Source organism: Mobula birostris, chromosome 2, assembly GCF_030028105.1.
Source record: "Mobula birostris isolate sMobBir1 chromosome 2, sMobBir1.hap1, whole genome shotgun sequence".
NCBI classification, from domain to species: domain Eukaryota; kingdom Metazoa; phylum Chordata; class Chondrichthyes; order Myliobatiformes; family Myliobatidae; genus Mobula; species Mobula birostris.
This window is the reverse complement of record NC_092371.1, coordinates 246,247,172-246,271,090: the sequence shown is the minus strand read 5'-3', so window position 1 is coordinate 246,271,090 and position 23,919 is coordinate 246,247,172. Positions and strand designations below refer to the sequence as shown.

Here is a 23,919-nt window from a genome sequence, read left to right as displayed (position 1 = left end):
AGCTCTGGCACTCTGGTTCCCATCCCCCTGCAAATCTAGTTTAAAGCCTCCCCAATAGCACTAACAAACCTCCCTGAAAGGATATTGGTCCCCCTGTGGTTCAAGTGTAACCCGTCTCTCTTGTACAGGTCCCACCTGCCCCAGAAGAGGTCCCAATTATCCTGAAATCTGAAACCCTGCCCCCTACACCAGTTCCTCAGCCACTTGTTCATCCTGCAGAGCATCCTATTCCTACCCTCACTGGCACGTAGCACAGGTAGGAATCCTGAGATTACCACCCTCGAGGTCCTGCTTTTCAACTGCCTACTAAGCTCTCTATGCTCACTCTCCAGGACTTTCTCACTCTTCCTTGCTATGTCATTGGTACTGATGTGCACCACGACATCTGGCTGATCACCCTCCCACTTCAGAATGTCATGTAATCGTTCAGAGACATCCTTGACCCTGGCACCCGGGAGGCAACAAACCATCCTGGATTCTCTGTCACGACCACAGAACCTCCTATCTGCACCTCTAACTATCGAGTTCCCTATCACTACCGCTCTCCTCTTTTTCCCCCCTCCCTTCTGCACTGCAGAGCCAGACCCAGTGCAAGAGATCCGGCTACTGCAGCTAGTTCCAGGTAAGTCATCCCCCCCAACAGTATCCAATGCGGTATACTTGTTGTTGAGGGGAATAGCCACAGGGGAACCCTGCTCTGCCTGCCCTTTCCTCTTCCCTCGCCTGACAGTGACCCAATTTCCTGTGCTCTGCTCCTTTGGCGTAACTACCTCCCTGTAGCTACTATCTATAATCTCCTTATTCTCCCGAATGATCCGCAGGTCATCCAGCTCCTGCTCCAGTTCCCTAACACGGTTTGTTAGGAGCTGCAGCTGGATGCACTTCTTGCAGGTGTCGTTGTCAGGGACACCGGAGGGCTCCCTGACTTCCCACATCCTTCAAGAGGAGCATTCCAACATCCTGCCTGGCATCCTCTCTACTCTAAACTATTTAAACAAAAAAAAACTTACCAGCACCTACCTTGGCCTCTGCCTGTTCTCGCCGAAGCCTGTTGAGCCAAAGCCGTCCCATTTTGACTCAGTCCACTCTGACGATGGCCGCTACAATGATGGCCGCTGTATATGGTGGTCTGCTTTTAAACCTTGGCGCGCTACGTCACACGCCTGCGCAGTGCAGACCCTTCTCCCCGAGCAGTGTTTAAAAAAAAATGACTTTTTCTACCCGATTTCTTCCACTCGCTTCTTCAGCTGCTTGCTACTATAGTTACTACTCTATAGATTTGCTGTATATGGCCCCTGGGGAATAAATCTCAGAGTTGTAGATGGTGTGCTCTGATGATAAAACTTGCTTTGAACTTCAAATTTTTTGAACTTTGAAGAGACTGCAATGATTTGGACACATCAGATGAAGTCACTTTGTCAGGAGGATAAAGAATTTTGACATGACCCCATTGACCTTACCAGAGGAAACATTGAGGCCCTGCACCTTGTTGTCTACTTGCACTGTACTTTTTCCGTAAATCTTTTCTCTGCACCTTGTTATTGTTTTGCCTTAGTTCACTGTTGTAATGAGTTGACCTGTATTGGACAGTAAGCGAAACAATACCTTCACTGTAGCTTAGTAAAAGCTGACCAATTTACTAAAGACAAGCTGTACTTGTCACAGGTACATCGAAGCAGACAGTGAAATGCGTCTCTTGCGTCAAATCAAATCGGTGAGGACTGTGCTGGGTTCCCCAGATTTCTGGCGCCAACGTAGCTTGCCCACAACTTGGTAACTTCAACTCATATCTGTTGAATGTAGGAAGAGCACCCAGGGGATCCTATGGTCATGGGGGAAACGTGCAATCTACTTACTGGCAGCGGCAGAAATTGAACCCTGATCTCACAGCTGTCACTGCAAGAGCACAATGCGAAGCACTGCACTACCATGTCATCGCAGTCATTAAGCTCGTTCTAAACTCCGAAAGAAAATCCAACCTTATCACAAGTTCAAAGGCAGCAGCCAAACGTACTGAATGAAAGAATGGCTCACCTGGATCAGGTAGTGAGAACAGAGTTTCAGAAGCTCCAGTAACTGAAGGTGGCTTCCTGCTGCAAGCACGTCCTGGACTACACCTGGCTCCAGTACCATCTGAAATTGAACAGGTACAGCTCTGCTGTTTAAATGAGGCTGAATTACAGGAAGCCATGTGGCCTGTTGAATGCACATCAGCTTAACGGAGAAGCAACCCGCTACTCTCACTTCCCAGGCCCTTTTTCCTGCAAATTCTTTCCCTTCAGATATTTATCCAGCTCCATTTTGAGCACTAACATTCATAGTTCCCTCTAAGCTGTGCGCGTGCGCACACGTTTTTCAACTAGTGCACCAAAGAAATTCATGTGCGCACAAAAGGTTAGTTACCTAAAATAATGCAGTAATTAATAATTATACTTATTGAAAATAACCTTTTAGCTAACTGTTTCTGTTAACTAGTTAGTTGGTTTTTCAAATACCTCAATGCACAGCACTAATTTACATCATCTCACCTATCCTGTTCCGGTTTGCACAGCTGCATCACGGCGGCAGCCATCTTTGGCGGACAGTGTTCATATCGTAAAGTTTACAAAGATCTGTGTCAAATCCTGTAAATAGCTTACTAAGTTTTTATTGGAAAAACATACTGATTCACTATGTCGAATCCAAAAGAAGTGGAGGGTGTGAAGCGCAAAAGAACTGCAAATTTGTTTATGTTGAATGGCTTAACAAAATAGTAGAAACTGCTACACCGAAAGCTCATGAGGTCATGAATGTTCATCTATGAGAAATATTTATGTATGATTCGGAAACTGGAGTTATCTGTTTGTATTGTCGTGATGCGAAAGTTGCTGGAGAATTTGCTAGTGGAAAGAAGTGGGATGATATTTGGAAACTTGACTTTTTGAAGCATCATTTGGCAAGTAAATCGCATTTGGATGGTGTACAAAAGCTCAGGCAACAGAACCCGTCATTACCCATTACAGGAGTGCTACACATGTTACGGTTGAGTGCAGATGAGCGAGAGCGAAAACGATCAAACCCAGAGGAGATCAAAGTTGAGGTACAAGAATGGTCAGCTTTTGATTTCTCCGCAATTGCAGATTGTGACTTCACATTTGGTGATGAACAAGTTAATGCCTTATGTCTAAAATATCATGATTTTCTAGCTGAAAATATTGTAATAGTTAGACAGTTGAATGATTTCAAATTTTCCATGCAAGAAAAAATTAAATCCAAACTGATTTCAAACTTTGCTCAAATGGTGGCATTCGTACTTCAAAATGAACAGTTTTGTGACCTTGCACAGTTGATGGACATTGGGGGAACCTTTCTTGTGTCTAGTGTGGACTGTGAACGAGGTTTTAACCTAATGAATCAACTCAAAAACAAGCCGAGAAACCATTTAGGTGAATGTCATTTGGATCTGTTACTGAGAATCAAAAGCTTTCAATTGGATGGAAGTTCTATTAGTCTAGATAGATAAATGCCAAAGACAGGGGAGAGAAAAAATAACTGACTTAAGTATGTATGTTATTTTGTTGTTATTCTGTGCAGTTTTATGTCAAATATTTTGTAAACCTACATAAACGGTGCCATGTGCATTCAGTGTCACAGGAAAAAAGATTTGCACAACATAATATTTTTGTGCACACTGACCACTAAAAATTAGAGGGAACATTACTAACATTGTATCTACTGCTGAGAGTGCCTTCTTGACCCTAACTGCTTTTCCTCAGGTGACAGGCAGCAGTGGAGGCCAAGTCATTGGGTGTATTTAAGGCAGCGGTTCTTGATTAGACAGGGCATGAAGGACATGGGGAGAAGGCTGGAGACTGGGGCTGAGAGGAAAAATGGATCAGTCGTGGTGAAATGGCAGAGCAGACTCGATGGGCCAAATGGCCCAATTCTGCTCCTTTATATTATGGTCTCAAAGACACAGTAACGTAGTGGTTAGCACAATGCTTACAGTACCAGCGACAAAGATTAAATCCCTGCCTTTGTCTGTAAGGAGTTTGTACATTCTCCCCATGACTGCGTAGGTTTCCTCCAGGTGCTCCGGTTTCCTCCAGGTGCTCCGGTTTCCTTCAACAGTCCGATGATGTATCGGTTGGTAGCTTAAGTGGTTATTATAAAATGTTCTGTGATTAGGTGAGATTGGGATTGCTGGGCAGTGGAGCTCAAAAGACCAGAAGGGCCTGTTCCATGCTATATCTCAATAAATAAATCAACATAAACAAAAACACTTCATAATACTTTGAAATTCTTCATAGTTCCTAACTTGTTGAAGTAGTGAAATCATTTTATTTTCACTCCCAGCTGTTTCTGGCATCTCCAAGGCTGAATACTTGAAACCACAGTTTTGAAAGGAAAGTAACTCTTAGGAGACCAGATGGGTCCTGACCTCAGCTGAAGCCACTGTCAGAGCGTTCAAAATCCCACCATGAGGATAGTGGATAACTGTCCATGATTCGGGCTGAGACCCTTCAACCAGGATCAGAATCAGGTTTATTGTCACTGACATATGTCATGAAATTTGTCGTTCTGCGACAGCAGCACTGGGCAATACATAAAATATACCATAAATTACAACAATAAAGATATCCACATATAAAATTAAATTAGTGCAAAAATGTGAGCAGAATGGTGAGGTGGAGTTCATGGGTCCATTGGTCATTCAGAACTCTGATGATGGAGAGGAAGAAGCTGTTCCTGAATCACTGAGTGTATGCCTTCAGGCTCCTGTACCTCCTCCCAGATGGTAATAATGAGAGGAGGGCATGTCCCAGGAGGAGGGAGTAAAAAAAAAGGCTTACTTCTTCTCCAAGGACCATCACCTTGTCATGATGGAGAGCTTTGTGAGCTTAACCATCTGGCACTTGGCTTCTGGTAGGGTCACCCATGGCGGAAAGGTCAAGGGAGAGGTTCCTGGCAAAGAACGATCCAACCACGAGCTCAACGGTGGAGCTGGCAGAAGGTGACGACACGTCACAATGGCAGTGAAGGCGAAGGAAGGCTTCAGCAGGGGAAGGTCCCCATTGGTCTTGCATGCCATGTCACTGGACCCTGACCCCAATCTGTCAAAGACCATGTGGTGGTTGCCCGTGCAGCAACCTCCCCGCGTTAAACAAAGTCATGCACAGATGATCTCCACGAAGAGAATCCATCATAACATCCCGGATCAGCCTCTATAGCCAACTGAGGACCAACGAATAGACAACCCCTTGGGAGAACATCGTACTCAACTCCAGTGATCGAACTAATTAACTAATATTTAATAAATATAAAGCAAAAAGTATACAGGTCCACATACTTGATTATATGCAAGATGCTAAAATATATACAAGATACCGGCCTACAGGCACCACAGTAGCCTAGCGGTTAGTGCAATTACAGTTCATGGTGTCAGGGTTCAGAGTTCAGACTGGGCATCTGAACGTCCTTCCCATGGAATGCATGAGTTTTCTCCGGGTGCTCCGGTTTCCTCCCACAGTATAAAGGCGCACTGGTTAGCAGGTTAATTGATCATTGTAAATTGTCCTGTGATTCGGGACAATTCATCATCAGTAAATTTACAGATGGTATTTGAGCTATGCTTAGCCACACAGTCTTGTGTGTAGAGAGAGTAGAGCAGTGGGCTAAGCACACACCCCTGAGGAGCGCCAGTGTTGATCGTCAGCAAGGAGGAGATGTTATCACCAATCTGCACAGATTGTGGTCTCTGGTTAGGAAGTCAAGGATCCAATTGCAGAGGGAGGTACAGAGGCTCAGGTTCTCAGTCAGGATTGTGGGAATAATGGTATTAGATGCTGAGCTGTAGTTGATGAACAGCAATCCTGACGTAAATGTTTATATTGTCCCGGTGGTCTAAAGCCATGTGGCGAGCCATTGAGATTGCGTCTGCCATTGACCTATTGTGGCGATAGGCAAACTGCAATGGGTCCAGGTCCTTGCTGAGGCAGAAGTTCAGTCTAGTCATGACTAACCTCTCAAAGCACTTCATCATTTTAGATGTGAGTGCTATTGGGTGATAGTCATTAAGGAAGCTCACATTATTCTTCTTGAGCACTGGTATAAGTGTTGACCTTTTGAAGCAAGTGGGAACTTCTGCCCGTAGCAGTGAGAGGTTGAAAATGTCCTTGAATACTCCCGCTAGTTGATTGGCACAGGTTTTCAGAGCCTTACCAGGTACTCCATCAGGACCTTCCGCCTTTCAAAGGCTCCGCCTCTTTAAACACAGGCTAACATCGGCCTCTGAGGCAGAGATCACAGGGTCATCAGGTGCAGCAGGGATCTTCACAGCTGTAGTTACATTCTCCCTTTCAAAGCGGGCATAGAAGGCATTGAGTTTATCTGGTAGTGAAGCATCACTACCATTCATGCTATTGGGTTCACTTTGTAGGAAGTAATGCCTTGCAGACCCTGCCAGAGTTGTTATACATCCGATGTCACTTCCAACCTCATTTGAAACTGTCTCTTTGCCCTTGAAATGGCCTTCCGCAAATCATACCTGGTTTTCTGGTACAGACCTGGGTCACTAAACTTGAATGCCAAAGATCTAGCCTTCAGCAGACGACGTACCTCCTGGTTCATCCACGGCTTTTGGTTTGGGAATGGAAAGTTAGTCTTTGTGGGCACACACTCATCCACATGGATTTTAATGAAGTCAGTAACAACTGCAGCATACTCATCCAGATTTGAAGACAAATCCCTGAATACAGTCCAGTCAACCGATTCAAAGCAGTCCTGTAGGCGCTCCTGTGCTTCCCTTGTCCATAGCTTCTTGATCCTCACTGCTGGTGCTGTAGTCTTCAGTCTCTGTCTATATTCAGGGAGGAAAAGTACAGCCAGGTGATCAGACTTCCTGAGGTGAGGGCGTGGAATAGCACGGTAGGCATTCTTGATGGTGGTGTTACAGTGGTCCAGTGTGTTGTTTCCTCTGGTATTGCAAGTGATCTGTTGATGGTAATTACTTCATGATTTTTTCAGACTGGCTTTGGTAAAATCTCCCTAAACAATGGTGAAGGCGTTAGGGAGTGCTGTTTCATGCGTGTTGATCCCATTGCTCAGATCATCTAAAGCCTGATTGACATTGGCCTGAGGTGGAATGATCCCGCTACCAAATTGATCCCGGAAATCTCCCTCGGTAGGTAAAAAGGATTTCCCATTGGCAGCTCATTCCACACTCTCACGACCTTCTGAGTGAAGAAGTTTCCCCTCATGTTCCCCTTAAACTTTGTACCTTTCACCCTCAACTCATGGCCACCCAACCTCAGTGGAGGAAGCCTGCTTGCATTTACCCCGTCTATACCCCTCATAATTTTGTATCCCTCGATCAAAGGTCCCTACCAGCTTCTACATTCCTAGGAATAAATTCCTAACCTATTCAAACTTTCCCTACAGCTCAGGTCCTTCAGTCATGGCAAAATCCTGGTAAATTTTCTGTCTATTCTTTCAACCTTATTTACATCTTTCCTGTAGGTGGTTGATGAAAACTGCACATATTACTCCAAATTAGGCCTCACCAATGTCTTATACAACATCCCAATTCTTGTACTTAATACTTTAATTTATTAAGACCAATTTGCTAAAAAAAACTTTCTTTATGATCTTATCCACCTGTGATGCCACTTTCAATGAATTATGGACCTGTAATCCCAGATCCCTTTGTTCTACCACACTCCTCAATGCCCTACCGTTCACTGTGTAAGACCTACCCTGGTTGATCCTTCCAAAGTGCAACACCTCGCATTTGTCTGCATTAAATTCTGTCTGCCATTTTTCAGCCCATTTTTCCGGCTGGTTCAGATCCCTCTGCAAACCATGATGGACTTCCAGTTTTGTTTATTATTCCATGAGCAACCTTGAAGGGGACAACAACCTTGTCATAGATTTGGAGGCTTGCATGTCTCAATGGCTTGTAAAGCTATGCTGGCTGGACGCAGGGCTGTATGCTTTGGCTCTTGGTAGGGTCATTCATGCCACACAGGTCAAAAGATAGACGTCAAAATAAAACTAGTCCACCAGTCCTGCACAATTGGGATGTTACGATGTGCACTGGTAATTTCAGAACGCAAGAGCGGAGGAAAGATAGACTCCAATGTAGAGGCAGCGACCAGAAATTATTCATACGAATTCCAATAGAACATCGGTGAGTGACACCACGGGATGTAACAGTCTCAAAACTAGGACCCTGTGATTAGCACTGCTTAAATATTACAATGACACAAAATCCCTGAGCTTATCAAAATAAACTTACCAAGTTTAAACAGAAAGCACCAGGGGTATTATAAAGAGCAAGTCATTCAAGAAAAACACAAGGAACTCTAAATAGAAGAAACATGGAACATAGAAAACTTACAGCACAATACAGGCCCTTCAGCCCACAATGCTGTGCCAAACATGTACTTACTTTAGAAATTACCTAAGGTTACCCATAGCCCTCTATTTTTCTAAGCTCCATGCACCTATCCAGGAGTCTCTTAAAAGACCATATCATATCTGCCTCCACCGCTGTCGCCGACAGCCCTTTCCACGCTCTCACCACTCTCTGCGTAAAAAACTTATCCCTGACATCTCCTCTGTACCTACTTCCAAGCACCTTAAAACTGTGCCCTCTTGTAATAGCCATTTCAGCCCTGGGAAAAGCCTCTGACTATCCACACGATCAATGCCTCTCATCATTTTATACACCTCTATCAGATCACTATTCATCATCTGTCGCTCCAAGGAGAAAAGACCAAGTTCACTCAAATTATTCTCATAAGGCATGCTCCCCAACCCAGGCAACAACCTTGTAAATCTCCTCTGCACCCTTTCTATAGTTTCCACATCCTTCCTGTAGTGAGGAGACCAGAAATTATTAACAAATTTCATTAAAACAACAATTAACCTATTCAGATGCTCCAAAAACCTCAGAGCCCAGCATTTTTTCCCTCCCTTTACAGGCCCAAAGAACTTATTACGGTACCCCACTCCCTAAAGCTGGCACCTGAAAGCCCAGGGAGACCTGAAAACTCAAGATTCAGGGACAACTTGAGAGAGACACCTGTGAAACCGGAGATGGAAACATGGGGAACAAAAGGGAGACATGAAAAACCTTGTGAGAGACTTGGGAACCTCAAGACAGGCTTGGGAGTCCTCGAGTTGGGGAAAATATTGAAAAGACCTTGGAAACCTCAAAATCTCCTTGGAAACCTTGAATGTATAGACAGAGATACTTAACCCAAGAAACATAAGAACATAAGAAATAGGAGCAGGAGTAGGTCATCTGGCCCGTCGAGCTTGATCCACCATTCAATAAGATCACGGCTGATCTGGCCATAGACTCCCCTCCACCTACCTGCCTTTTCCCAATAATCCTTAATTCCCCTACTACGCAAAAATCTATCCGAACTTGTCTTAAACACATTTACTGAGGTAGCCTCCACTGCTTCATCGGGCAGAGAATTCCAGAGATTCACCACCCTCTGGGAAAAGCAGTTACTCCTCATCTCCTCCGAAATCTACTTCCCCAAATCTTGAGGCTATATCCCCTAGTTCTAGTCTCACCCACAATGGAAACAACTTCGCTGCCTTTTTCTTAGGAAAAGTTATGAAAGGGATAGATGTTTTTAGATTTCCTCTCAGTCTTCTGAATTTAGGCGAGTACAATCCCAGGTGACTCAATCTCTCCTCATAGTCTAACCACCCCACCCTCATCTCTTGAATTAATCTGATGAACCTCCTCTGCACCACCTCCAAAGCTAATATATCCTTCCTCAAGTAAGGAGACCAGAACTGCACACAGTACTCCAGGTACAGCCTCACCAGTACCCTGTACAGTTGTAGCATAACTTCCTTGCTCTTAAATTCAATCCCTCTAGCAATGAAGGCCAACATCCCATTTAACACAGACAAAAAACTGGAGGGACTCACCAGGCCAGGAACAGCACTATGGAAGTAAGTACAGTTGATGTTTCAGGCCAAAACTCTTTGGCAGGACCCAACATCACATTTACCTTCTTGATAGCCTACTACACCTGAAAACCAACCATTTGTGATTCACGCACAAGCACTCCCAAATCCCTCTGCACAGCAGCATGCCGCAACTTTTTACCATTTAAATAATAATCTGCTCTTCATTTTTCCTTCCAAAGTGGATGACCTCGCATCTACCAACATTGTACTCCATCTGCCAGACCCTTGCCCACTCACTTAACCTATCTATATCTGTCTACAGACTCTCCGTTTTTTCTGCACAATTTGCTTTTCCACTCAATTTAGTGTCATCAGCAAACTTAGATACACTACACTCAATTTACTCTTCCAGAACATTAATGTATATTGTGAACAGTTGCGGGCCCAGCACCGACTCCTGTGGCACACCACTCACCACTGATTACCAACCAGAGTAACACCCATGTATCCCAACTCTCTGCTTTCTACTAGTTAATCAATCCTCTATCCATGCTAATACATCAGCCCAACTCTACGCATCCTTATCTTATGGATAAGTCTTTTATGCTGCACCTTATCGAATGCCTTCTGGAAATCCAACTAAATAACGTCTATCTGTTCCCCTCTGTCCACTGTACTTGTTATATCAGAATCAGGTTTAATATCACCTCCTGTGACATGAAATTTGTTAACTTAGCAGCAGCAGTTCAATGCAATACATAGTCTAACAGAGAGGGGAAAAAATAATAAATAAAATAAAACAATAATAAATAGACAAGTAAATCAATTAAGTACATTGAATTGATTTTTTTAAATGTGCAAAAACAGAAATACTGTATATTAGAAAAGTGAGGTAGTGTCCAAAGTTTCAATGTCCATTTAGGAATTAGATGGCAGAGGGGAAGAAGCTGTTCCTGAATTGCTGAGTGTAATCCTCAAAGAACTCCAGTAAATCTGTCAAACAGGACCTGCCTTTGCTAAAGCCATGGTGCATCTGCCTGATGGATTTATTTCTTTCCAGATGCCTCACTATTTATTCTTTAATGATAGCTTCAAGCAACCTAACTGGCCTATAGTTACCTGCCTTTTGCCTACATCCTTTTTTGAACAGTGGTGTGACATCTGCCATCTTCCAATCCACCCGGACCTACCCAGAGTCCAGAGAATTTTGGTAAATTATCGTCAAAGCTGCTACTATAACTTTTCTTCTTTCAGTTAGTCCTGACGAAGGGTCTCAGCCTGAAACGTCGACTGTACCTCTTCCTAGAGATGCTGCCTGGCCTGCTGCGTTCACCAGCAACTTTGATGTGTGTTGCTTGAATTTCCAGCATCTGCAGATTTCCTCGTGTTTGCGACTATAACTTCTGCCATTTCTTTCAGTACCCCGGGATGCACTCCATCAAGACTCGGAGACTTACCTATCCTCAGACCCACAAATTTGCTCAGCACTACCTCTTTAGTGATAGCTATTGTATCAAAGTCCTCATCTCCCATCGCATCCATAACATCTCTCTTTGGCATGTTAGACGTGTCCTCCACCATGAAAACTAACACAAAATAGTCATTCAAAGCCTCTGCCATTTCCTCAGTACCCAATATCAAGTTCTCTTTCTCGTTCTCTGAGGGAACTATGTTCACTTTAGCCACCCTTTTCCATTTCATATAATTATAAACCTTTTCCTTCTATCTTCCGTTCCTTTATTGCTTGTTTTGTGGTTCTTTATTTCTTTTTAAGGTTTTCCCAATCTTCTTGTTTCCCAGTACTAGAAACATAGAAAACCTACAGCACAATACAGGCCCTTCGGCCCACAAAGCTGTGCTGAACATGTCCTTACCTTAGAAATTACCTAGGGTTACCCATAGCCCTCTATTTTCCTGAGCTCCATGTACCTGTCCAGGAATCTCTTAAAAGACCCTATCGTATCTGCCTCCACAACCATCGCCAGCAGCCCATTCCACGCACTCACCACTCTCTGTGTAAAAAACTTACCTCTGACATCTCCTCTGTACCTACTTCCAAGCACCTTAAAACTAGCCCTCTCAAGTTAGCCATTTCAGCCCTGGGAAAAAGCCCTGATTATCCACACGATCAATGCTTCTCATCATCTTATACAGCTCTATCAGGTCACCTCTCATCCTTGGTCGCTCCAAGGAAAAAAGGCTGAGTTCACTCAATCTATTCTCATAAGACATGCTCCCCAATCCAGGCAGCATCCTTGTAAATCTCCTCTGCACCCTTTCTATGGTTTCCACATCCTTCCTATAGTGAGGTGACTGGAACTGAGCACAGTACTCCAGGTGGGGTCTGACCAGGGTCCTATATAGCTGCGACATTACCTCTCGGCTCCTAAACTCAATCCCACGATTGATGAAGGACAATAGAGCATATGCTTTCTTAACCACAGAGTCAACCAGTGTGGCAGCTTTGAGTGTCCTATGGACTCAGACCCCAAGATCCCCCTGATCCTTCACACTGCCAAGAGTCTTACCATTAATACCATATTCTTCCATCATATTTGACCTACTGTTGGCAATTTTGTACACACGAGCTTTTAGTTTGATGTCTTCTTTTATTTCCTTAGTTATCTGAGGCTGGCTCTCCCCACCCTTACTGTCCTTGCTTTTTACTGGAATATACTTTTGTTGAGCACCATGAAAAATCTCTCTGAAAATCTTCCACTGTTCTTCAACTGTCCCACCATATAGCCTGCATTCCCAGTCTACACTAGCCAAATCCTCCCTCATCCTATTGTAGTCTCCATGGTTTAGATTAGATTCAATTTTAGATTATGAGGACACGCAGTCCTCTTTTATTGTCATTTCGTAATGCATGCATTAAGAAGTGATACAATGTTCGTCCAGAATGATATCACAGAAACACAAGACTAACCAAGACTAAAAAAACTGACAAAAACCACATAATTATAACATATAGTTACAACAGTGCAAAGCAATACCATAATTTGATAAAAAACAGTCCATGGGTACGGTAAAAAAAAGTCTCAAAGTCTCTTGAAAGTCCCATCATCTCACGCAGATGGTAGAAGGAAGAGGAACTCTCGTCCTGCCATGAACCTCCAGTGCCGCAAACTTGCCAATGCAGCATCCTGGAAGCACCCGACCACAGCCGACTCTTGAGTCCATCCGAAAACTTCGAGCCTCCGACCAGCCCTCCGATACCGAGCACCGTCTCTGCCGAGCGCTTCAACCCCGGCCCCGACAACAGGCAGCACGCAAAGCCAAGGATTTGGGGCCTCTCCCTCCGGAGATTCTCGATCACACAGGAGCAATGGCAGTGAAGCAGGCATTTCAGAAGTTTCTCCAGATGTTGCTCCGTGCTTCTCACGTCTGTCTCCATCAAATCAGGATTGTGCACGGTACCTACTTACAAATACGATACCAATTCGGAGCGGCCACGCGCGCTGCGTCGCGCCTCCATCTTCTCCTCCCAACTTCATTGTCATTGTGCCGTGTACAGATACAAAGCCAATGAAATGCAGTTAGCATCTGACCAGAAATGCAAAGACTAGTGTTATTTACAAAATAACTGTGAATAAAAAGTAAGTGCTACAGCACACAAATATAGAAGTACTAAGACAGTACAATATGGGTGCAATACTGCTTAGCGCTGTGATGTGAGGTTCAGCAGGGTCACAGCCTCAGGGAAGAAGCTCTTCCTGTGCCTGCTGGTGCGGGAGCAGAGGCTCCTGTAGCGACTACCGGATGGGAGGAGAGTAAAAAGTCCATGATGAGGGTAGGATGCATCCTTGATAATGCTTTTCACCCTGCCCAGGCAGCGTTTATGGTAGACGTTCTCAATGGTGGGCAGTTGGGTGCCGATAATCCGCTGGGCAGTTTTCACCACACACTGGAGTGCTTTGCGGTCCGATACAGGACAATTGCCACACCACACTGAGATGCAGTTGGTGAGTATGCTCTCAATGGTACAGCAGTAAAAGCCCGTCAGTATCCTGGGACAGAGGTGAGCTTTCTTGATGCTCCGCAAGAAATAAAGGCACTGTTGCTCCTTTTTGATCAAGATGGAGGAGTTCAGGGACCAGGTGAGATCCTCGGAAATGTGGACACCAAAGAATGTGAAGGCTTTAGATCAAACTATTGCACCCTCCATTTGTATGAGAAGCTCAATCATACTGTGATCACTCTTTCCAAGAGAATCCCGAACTACAAGATCACTTATTTTACCTGTATCATTGCACAGGACCAAATCCAAGATAACACGTTCCCTTGTAGGTTCAGTGACATGTTGTTCAAGAAAGTCATCATGGATGCATGAAGTCCTCCTCAAGACTGCTCGACCAACTTGATTCACCCAACCTATGTGCAAGTTAAAGTCCCCATGATAACTGCTGTTCCATTCTAACATGCCTCAGATATTTCTCTGTTTATTGCCTGTGCCTCTGTAATGTTATTATTCAGTGGCTGATAGACAACTCCCACCAGTGATTTTTTTCCCTTTAATATTCCTAATCTCTGCCCAGATGGATTCAGCATTTTGCTCTTTAGGTCTTATATCGTCTCTCACTGATCTTATCCTTAATTAAAAGCACTACCCCACCTTCCTTACCTTCCTGCCTATCCTTCCGTATTACCTGATATCCCTGGATATTTAATTCCCAATCCTCTCCACCCTGCAACCACACCTCTGTAATGGCTCCTAAATCACACCCCTTTGTACTGATTTGTGCCACGAGTTCACGGACCTTGTTTTGAATACTACAGGTATTCAAATAAAGTGCCCTTACACACATTGTGCTTTTAAAATCTTGCAATATTTTTCTCTTTTTACACTTGACTTTTCTTCACTCCGCTCTTACTTTTTCTCTTTATCTTTTGAGTTTTCTTTACCTTTATCCACACTTTCCTATTTTACTTTATCCATACTTCTCCAATCTCCCCCACACCATTTAGTTCAAAGCCCTGCAGTTATAAGCCCTCAGACCTAGAAGAAAACAGTGAAAACATGAAACTGGAAACCCAGGGGAAGATCCTGGAAGGGCCTTGCTCATAGAGTTTTACCCTTCACTATTTTTCCAGAGGTAATTAGGATACATAAGGTTGTACTCTCAGTTTTACAGATTGAGACAGCACAGTAAGGCTCTTCTTATCGCTGAGCCAGCTGGCTCACTGTAGATTTGTTTCATTTGTGGCACAAAAGCTCAATTTTCACAGTCTGTACTATGATTTCCATCAAGAAGTTAAATGTAAGGTCGCCTACTGTTGATAGGGTTACTTTACTTGTTTGCCTACGCCAGCCAGGGATCAGATTTTGGAGCAGGGCCCTTCAGGGTTGCTGACTCAAGTTACTATTTCAGGAGACACTTGTACACTAGAATGTTTGCTACCATTAACATCAGAACGAACAGACAGACAGGAATTCTGTATTGTAGTCCGTGCCACTGCATTTGTTCACATACAAATTTAATACGATTATTCTCGATAGCGTCCTTCTGAACATTGATTTGGCATTAACAAAGACGTTAACAATACTTGCAAGAAACAACATCAGGAAAGGGTAAGTTCTATCAAAATTTACATTATTGAGTTGAATGCTGATTTGCTGAATCAAACAAACTCTGTTGATAAGAGTTTGAAGCTCTCATTTGTTTCGCAGACCTGAGTCACAGGACCCGAATGCTTACAACTTGAAAAGCTCAGAACGAAGACAGGAGAAACTCAGAACATAGACTAGAGACACTCAGAACGTGGGCCTGAAAATAGCTGGTATTCTTATCGAAAGCCACCCGATGTCAAAATGTAGCTGCTCAACCTCCACTGGGCCCATGGCTTGGTGGGGTCCTTCTGCCACAACGTGCACTGACAATATCAGAACCCAAGTGGACAGTCGAGAGTTTATTCATAATTCCAAGCAACATCAGAAGATGTAACATTCTCAAAACTGTGATGAGCATTAATCAGGCCCCTGCTTAAATAGTTATAGTAACTTGGAATCCCTGACCTATCAAAATAAACGTAACAAGCTGAAACCGAAAGCAGCAGGAGACCACATTACAAAGAGCGAGTCGCTCGAGAAAAACACAACTCTAAACGATCAACGAGGAGGGACAGGAACCTGAAGCCACGCACTCAACATTTCAGGCTGAGCTTCGTCCTCTTTGCCAACAGATTTCTGAATGGTCCGTTAACCCACGAACACCACCTCACCATTGTGCTACCCTTTTGCACTACTTATATATATTTTTCTCACTGTAGCTTACACTAATTTTGTTACGCCTTGCACTGTATTGTTGCTGCAAAATGACAAATTTCACAACATATGCCAGTGATACTAAACTGGACCCTGATTCAATTGTGCTGTTTTAAAGAACCGGGAATCTGTCGTCTCCACAGGACCACCTCCTGGTGGCATGAGTGAGGAAGAGGCCACGGCAGTGCAGAATGGGGTGGTGGAAGAGGCAGACACATTAGGGGTGTTTATACAGGCACATGAACCTGAGGAAAATGGAAGGATAGAAATACTGTGTGGGCAGAAGAGATTAATTTAGTTGTCCATTTGATTGATTTGGCACAACACTGGTCACCAAAGGGCTTGTTCCTATCCAGTACTGTTCCGAGTTCAATCTTCTAGCAGTGCTTTCAGATAACAGAGACCTGCTTCCTACTTCACCAGTCATTAAAATAGGCTATAAAATATAGAAAATAAATAAATATGATAGTAAGTATAGAAAAAAATCACACCAGCAGTAATTGTGCAGAGTAGCAGTTCGTGCAATGCTCTTACTGTGCGAACAACGTGGGTTCAGTTCCATTGTTGTCTATAGGGAGTTGTATGTTCCCCCATGACCGCATGGACATCCAGAGCCCCATCTACCATCATACCCCACGAGCCTACGCACATCACTCTCCACAACTTCCGCCATCTTCAACAGGATCTGACCACCAAACACATTTTTACCTCCCCCACCCCTCTCTGCTTTCTGCAGGGATCCCTTGCTCCAAGATTCCCTGGTCCAATCATTTCCCCCGCCCCCCCCCCACCCTGCCATTAAACTGCATCCTGGCATTTATCCTTGAAAGCAGGACATGTGCTACACCTGATATTCACGTTGTCCCTCACCGCATTTCCAGGCCCCAAACAGTCCTTCCAGTGAGGCAACACTTCACCTGCAAGACTGTCGGAGTCATCCCCTGTATCCAGTGCTCCGATGTAAGACTCCACTTACGTCAGTCAGACCCAACGTAGATTGGGAGAGCACTTCTTATACCTTCTCTCCTTCTGCCGCAACAGGTGGGATTTCCTGCTGACAACCCATTCTAATACCACTTCCCAATCCAATTTCAACACGTTGCTCCATGGCCTTCTCTACTCTAACAATGAGGTCACACTCAGGTTGGAGGAGCATCTGGGTAACCTCCAATCTGATGGGATGAACATTGATTTCTCCAACTTCTCCCCTCTCCCTTCTTTCCTTCATTAATTCACCATTCTGACCTCTCTACCCCTACCACTCTCCGCCCCTGGTGCCACCAACCCGGCTGCAGCTGTGATCTGATGGGTCATCCATCTCCCCAACAGTAACAAAAGGGCCATACTTGTTGCTGAGGGGAATGGCCACAGGGGAACCCTGCAGTTAGTTCTTACCTCTCCTGGTGGTCTCCCATCTGCTGTCTAAAGCCTGCACTCTGGCTGTGACCACCTCTTCAAACATCTCATCTATAATACCTTCAGCCTCTTGAATGATCCTGAGAACATTCAACTCCAGCTCCAACTTCTTGACCTGGTCAGTCAGACGCTGAAGTTCATCCAACAGATATAGTCATCAGGGAAACTGTCAGGTATCCCAAATTCCCCCATCCGACTGGAGGAGTGTTCCATCCTGACTACTCTGTACCAAATGAGAAAAAGGCTTGCTTCTTCTTATCTGTTTCCCTGTTCATGCAGAAGCCTATTAAACCAAAGCCTACACACTCTATCACTGGCACGCTCACACAATGGCCACTCCACTTGAGCCTGCCCTCCCTTTCTGTCCAGCTGAGGTTAGGCCTCTGACGCCAACACTTTCCATGCCTGTACAGCCCAAGCAGTACGGCCTTGGCTGGATCTGCTCCTTTCCTCCTCCCTCTCCCTCCTTCCATAGTGGCTCAGTGTTTGTTGAGACCGAACATCAGAATGGGGAAGAAATGTGATCCAAGTGTCTTTGACTTGGAATGATTGTTGGTGTCAGACAGGGTAGTTTGAGTATCTCTGAAACTGTTGATCTTCTGGGATTTTCATGGACATTAGTCTCTGGAGTTTACAGGGAACGGTGAGATATACAAAAAACATCCAGTGAGCGGGAGTTCTGTGGGCAAAAGTGCCTTGTTAATGAGAGAGGTCAGAGAAGAATGACCAGACTGGTTCAAACTGACAGGAAGGCAACAAGAACTCAAATATCCATGGGGTATAACAGTAATGTGTGGAAGAGTATATCTGAACACACAATACATCAAATCTTGAAGTAGATGGGCTACAGCAGCAGAAGACCATAAACAGACACTCAGAGGCCATCTTATTATGGACAGGAAGTAACTAATAAAGTGGCCACTGGGTGCCTTTCTCAGATCTAAGTCTTTCTTCAATCAGCCTGTTAGCTTTGCTGAAAGCTACCCCCTGGTGACCATTCAACCCAATACAATCAACCTTTTCACTTTACTCTGACACTGCCGTTCCACCAAACAAAAGAAAGTGAGCTTCTCAGTTTGGATTCAGGCTAAATGTGGCTTCTCAATACTAAATGGAAGCAACAAAATAGAAAAGGGGTTTTCTTACGCCTTGACCATAAAAAAATTGTTAATCAACCGAGCGTTCTATTGGAGATACCCTATGTGGTCACGTTGTTTGGTACCCCTGGACTTAAAGTGGCCAGACATGTATGTTCATGGTGTCGAAATGTTCCCACTGAAGGCGCTTGATAGAGTTGAATGGGAATATTTATTTAACAGGCTTGAGAAATTTAGTTTTAGCCCAAAATTCATATTTTGGATTAAATTGATATATCATACACCTTTGGCTTCTGTACTTACCAATAATCAGAGACCTCCCCACTTTTTTTTAGGCTTTTTCAAGGTACTAGACACGGCTGTCCTTTAAGCCCTTTACTATTTGATATTGCCTTGGAGCCCTTCGCAATCGCCCTTCGTGATTCACCCAATATATTTGGCATTATTCGTGGGAATGGGACGCATAAGGTATCACTATATGCAGATGACCTGTTACTAAACCCAGAGAAATCCATCCCTGCAGTAATAACAATACTTGCTCAGTTTAGTAGTTTTTCTGGTTATAAATTGAATCTTAATAAGAGTGAGCTTTTTCCATTAAATATGCAAGTTCCAATCTATAGATAATCACCATTTAGACTGGTTACTGATTATTTTACTTATTTGGGTGTTAAAATTACTAAGAAGCATAAAGATCCATTTAAAGTTAACTTTTTACCCTTAATTGATCATGTTAAACAACTGCTTACTAAATGGTCCCAGTTGTCCTTATCATTGATTGGCCGAATTAATGCTATTAAGATGATTATTTTACCTAAATTTCTGTATCTATTTCAGGCAGTACCAATTTTCATTTCTAAATCCTTTTTTGATATTATTGATTCTAAAGTTTCTTCATATATAATGGCAGAATAAAAATCCTAGGTTAAGTAAGAAATACAGTATTTACAGAAATCAAAAAAGGATGGTGGTTTGGCATTGCCGAACTTTAGGTTCTACTATTAGGCAATTAATATTTGATATCTAACGTTTTGGATGCAAGATTTGGATGAAATTCAATGTCCACAATGGGTGAACCTCGAGTGTGAGTCTGTACAGGGGTTCTCATTGGCTTCTAAGGGTTGAACAAGTTGACCCAACTTGTTCAACCTTTCTCTGTAACTTGGGTGATGAAACCCAGGTAACATTCTAGTAAATCTCCTCTGTACTCTATTTTGTTGACATCTTTCCTATAATTCGGTGACCAAAAGTGTACACAATACTCCAAGCAACACACATCAAATTTGCTGGTGAATGCAGCAGGCCAGGCAGCATCTCTAGGAAGAGGTACAGTCAGCGTCTTGGGCTGAGACTTCGTCCTGACAAAGGGTCTCGGCCTGAAACGCCGACTGTACCTCTTCGTAGAGATGCTACCTGGCCTGCTGCGTTCACCAGCAAATTTGATGTGTGTTGCTTGAATTTCCAGCATCTGCAGAATTCCTCGTGTTTACACAATACTCCAAGTTTGGCCTCACCAATGCCTTGTAGAATTTCAGCATTACATCCCAACTCCTATACTCAATGCTCTGATTTATAAAGGACAGCATACCAAAAGCTTTCTTCACCACCCTATCCACATGAGATTCCACCTTCAGGGAACTATGCACCATTATTCCTAGATCCCTCTGCTCTACTGCATTCTTCAATGTCCTACCATTTACCATGTATGTCCTATTTTGATTAGTCCTACCAAAATGTAGCACCTCACATTTATCAGCATTAAACTCCATCTGCCATCTTTCAGCCCACTCTTCTAACTGGCCTAAATCTCTCTGCAAGCTTTGAAAACCTACTTTGATGTGTAGTGGGATCTTGGATCTAAGTCCCCATAGCTCCCTCAAATTGGCTACATAGGTTAGCATGTTGAGGCAGCATATGGCATGATTGCCTTTTATTAGTTGAGGCGTGGAGTTCAATAGTCAGTAAGTTATGTTGTATCTTTATAAAAGTCTAGTTAGTCCGCATCTGGAGTATTGCTCACAGCTCTGATCACCCCATGACAGGAAGGACGTTGAGGCTTTGGAGATGGTGAAAAAGAGGTTTACCAGGATGATGTCTGGATTAGAAGACATGTTCTATAATGTGAGGTTGGACCAACTTGGGTTGTTTTCCCTGGAGCGGAGGATGCTGAGGGGAGCTCCAATAGAGGTTTATAAGATTATGAGAGGCATTGATAGCGTAGATATCTATATCTTTTTCCCTGGGTTAAAATGTCTAATATCAGAGGGCATGCATTTAAGGCGAGAGGGGTTGCGAGAGGCAATTTGTTTTTTTGAAGTGGTGGGGGCCTGGAATGTGCTGCCAGGATGGTGCTGGAGGCAAATATGGTAGAGGTGTAAGGGGTGAGGGCTACAGAGGCATTGAAGAGGCTCTTAGACAGACACACTAGGAAATGGAGGGAGATGGATGTCGCTGTAGAGTAGCAGTTAGCATGATGCTATTACAGCTCAGGGTGTTTCAAAGTTCGGATTCGGAGTGCAATTCCAGCACCGTTCTGTAAGGAATCTCTGTATGTCCTTCCCGTGGGTTTTCGCCAAGTGCTCCAGGTTCCTCCCAAAGTCCAAAGACATACAAAGTAGGCTAGCTGTTGATTGTAAGTTGTACGTGATTAGGTTAGGGTTAAATCGGGGTTGTGGGGTTGTGGGGTTGCTGGGGTGGTGAGGCTCAAAGGGTCAGAAGCGCCTTCTCTGCGCTGGACCACTAAATAAGTAGCAGAAAGGATTAGTTCAGCTGGGCATTTGACTGGTTCAGCACAGCACAGTGGTTTGAAGGGTCTGTCCCCGTCCGTGTCCCTGTCCCTGTGCCTGTGCCTGTGCTATGTTCCAGTTTGAGCCAGCCAAGAATTCGGTGCATGTCACTGGCCTCATTCTGTCAGTGAAAGGGGATTATTTCTGTTAGAGTTAAATTAATGACCACTAGGGGTCGGGACTGTATTAAAGATCATGAATATAGACAAAAGATCAAAATAAAATGCAAAATTTGAATGGGACTTTTATTAATTAAATCCAGTGGCAACAAACTTATTTGAGCTAGTTCAACCTTAATTTCCTGAATAAATACAGGGGACAGATTGCAGTCCTGAACAAACAATTTACATTATCGATTCTGTCTGTTACTGAGCAGGATTAAATCAAACCAGATTCAGTAGTGCCTGTGTTTCCCGCACTATATAACCACACAAGTGAAATATTTAAGGGGAACCTGAGGGAGAGAACACCTTCACTCAGAGTGTGGAAGGGGCTGCCAGCTGAAGTGGTGGATGTGGGTGCGATTTCAACATTTACAGTAAGAGAAGTTTGGGTAGGTACCTGGATGAAAGGGGTATGGAGGGCTGCAGGTCGACAGGAGTAGGCAGATTAATAGTTTGGCATGCACTAGATGGGCCAAAGGGCCTGTTACTAAGCTGTTTATGACTCCAAGTCTCCAAAATATCACTCAGCACACACACGTTCTCTTCCTGTACAAAGTCCACAGGACACAACCTTGGTAATTAGTTAGTACACATTAGTCTGCCAAAAACATACAGAGCATGGAGACTACGGTGTTATTCGGTTGACAAGACTACCAGATGTCAGAATTACTTCTTTAGAGCTCCGCACTACAGTTCATGCCCCTTCTCATCTCTGCCCTGTTAAGATGCATTAGCCCAGTTACATAGTCATACTTTATTGATCCCTGGGGAAATTGGTTTTCGTTACAGTTGCACCATAAGTAATAAATAGTAATAGAACCATAAATAGTTAAATGGTAATATGTAAATTACGCCAGTAAATTATGAAATAAGTCCAGGACCAGCCTATTGGCTCAGTGTGTCTGACCCTCCAAGGGAGGAGTTGTAAAGTTTGATGGCCACAGGCAGGAATGACTTCCTATGACGCTCTGTGCTACATCTCGGTGGAATGGGTCTCTGGCTGAATGTACTCCTGTGCCCACCCAGTACATTACGTAGTGGATGGGAGACATTGACCAAGATGGCATGCAACTTAGACAGCATCCTCTTTTCAGACACCACCGTCAGAGAGTCCAGTTCCATCCCCACAACATCACTGGCCTTACGGATGAGTTTGTTGATTCTGTTGGTGTCTGCTACCCTCAGCCTGCTGCCCCAGCACACAACAGCAAACATGATAGCACTGGCCACCACAGACTCGTAGAACATCCTCAGCATCGTCCGACAGATGTTAAAGAACCCATGAAAGGAAACTTTAATTATTTGTAGATTAAATGAGGGTTTACTTCTGTCATCTGCTGCAATTGTACCAGTTTTATGTAATTGTTTTTATAAATCTATAGGGAGTCATCTTTGCATTACTTTTTCATTTAGAGAGACAGGTGCAGAACAGGCCCCTCCAGACTAATAACACACCACCTGGCAACCCATCTATTTAACCTCAGCCCAATCACAGGACAATTTACAATCTCCAGTTAACCTACCAGGGGTGATTGATAAGTTTGTGGCCTAAGGTAGAAGGAGTCAGTTTTAGAAAACGTAGCACATTTATTTTTCAACATAGTCCCCTCCTATATTTACACACTTAGTCCAGTGGTCGTGGAGCATACGGATCTTGGACCTCCAGAAAGTGTCCACAGCAAGGGTGATTGATAAGTTCGTGGCCTAAGGTCGAAGCAGATGAGTTATACGGCTCTCGTTACATGCACATGCAGTTCAACTCTTTGAGTGATTATGCAGAAAGTTTGAGGTTAATAACTCATCTCCTTCTGCCTTAGGCCATGAACTTATCAATCACCCCTGATGCATTATTAACTAATGAGTTATTAACTTCAAACTTTCAGCATAATCACTCAAAAAGTTGAACTGCATGTGCATGTAACGAGCGCTGTATAACTCATCTGCTTCGACCTTAGGCCACAAAGTTATCAATCACCCCTGCTGTGGACACTTTCTGGAGGTCCAAGATCCGTGTGCTCCACGACCGCTGGACTAAGTGTGTAAATGTAGGAGAGGACTACATTGAAAAATAAATGTGCTGCGTTTTCTAAAATTGACTCCTTCTACCTTAGGCCACGAACTTATCAATCACCCCTCATACAACCACAAAGCAATGTCCCTTGGATCCCATGCCTCCTTACTTTTTCAATAAGCCTTGCATGGGGTACCTTGTCAAATGCCTTGCTGAAATCCATATACACTACATCTACGGCTCTACCTTAATCAAGGTGTTTAGT

The 23,919-nt window shown here is 43.9% G+C and overlaps 1 protein-coding gene across 2 annotated transcripts in view; it reads right to left on the bottom strand.

Annotated features, from left to right (window-relative positions):
• The window catches only part of klhl32 (kelch-like family member 32), a 283,337-nt gene that overhangs the window by 177,153 nt on the left and 82,265 nt on the right, over positions 1-23,919 (bottom strand). For both annotated transcript variants that reach the window (XM_072279440.1, XM_072279447.1), the window contains exon 6: positions 2,035-2,133. In XM_072279440.1, the coding sequence (XP_072135541.1) occupies positions 2,035-2,133 (99 nt within the window). The remainder of the gene's footprint in view (positions 1-2,034; positions 2,134-23,919) is intronic.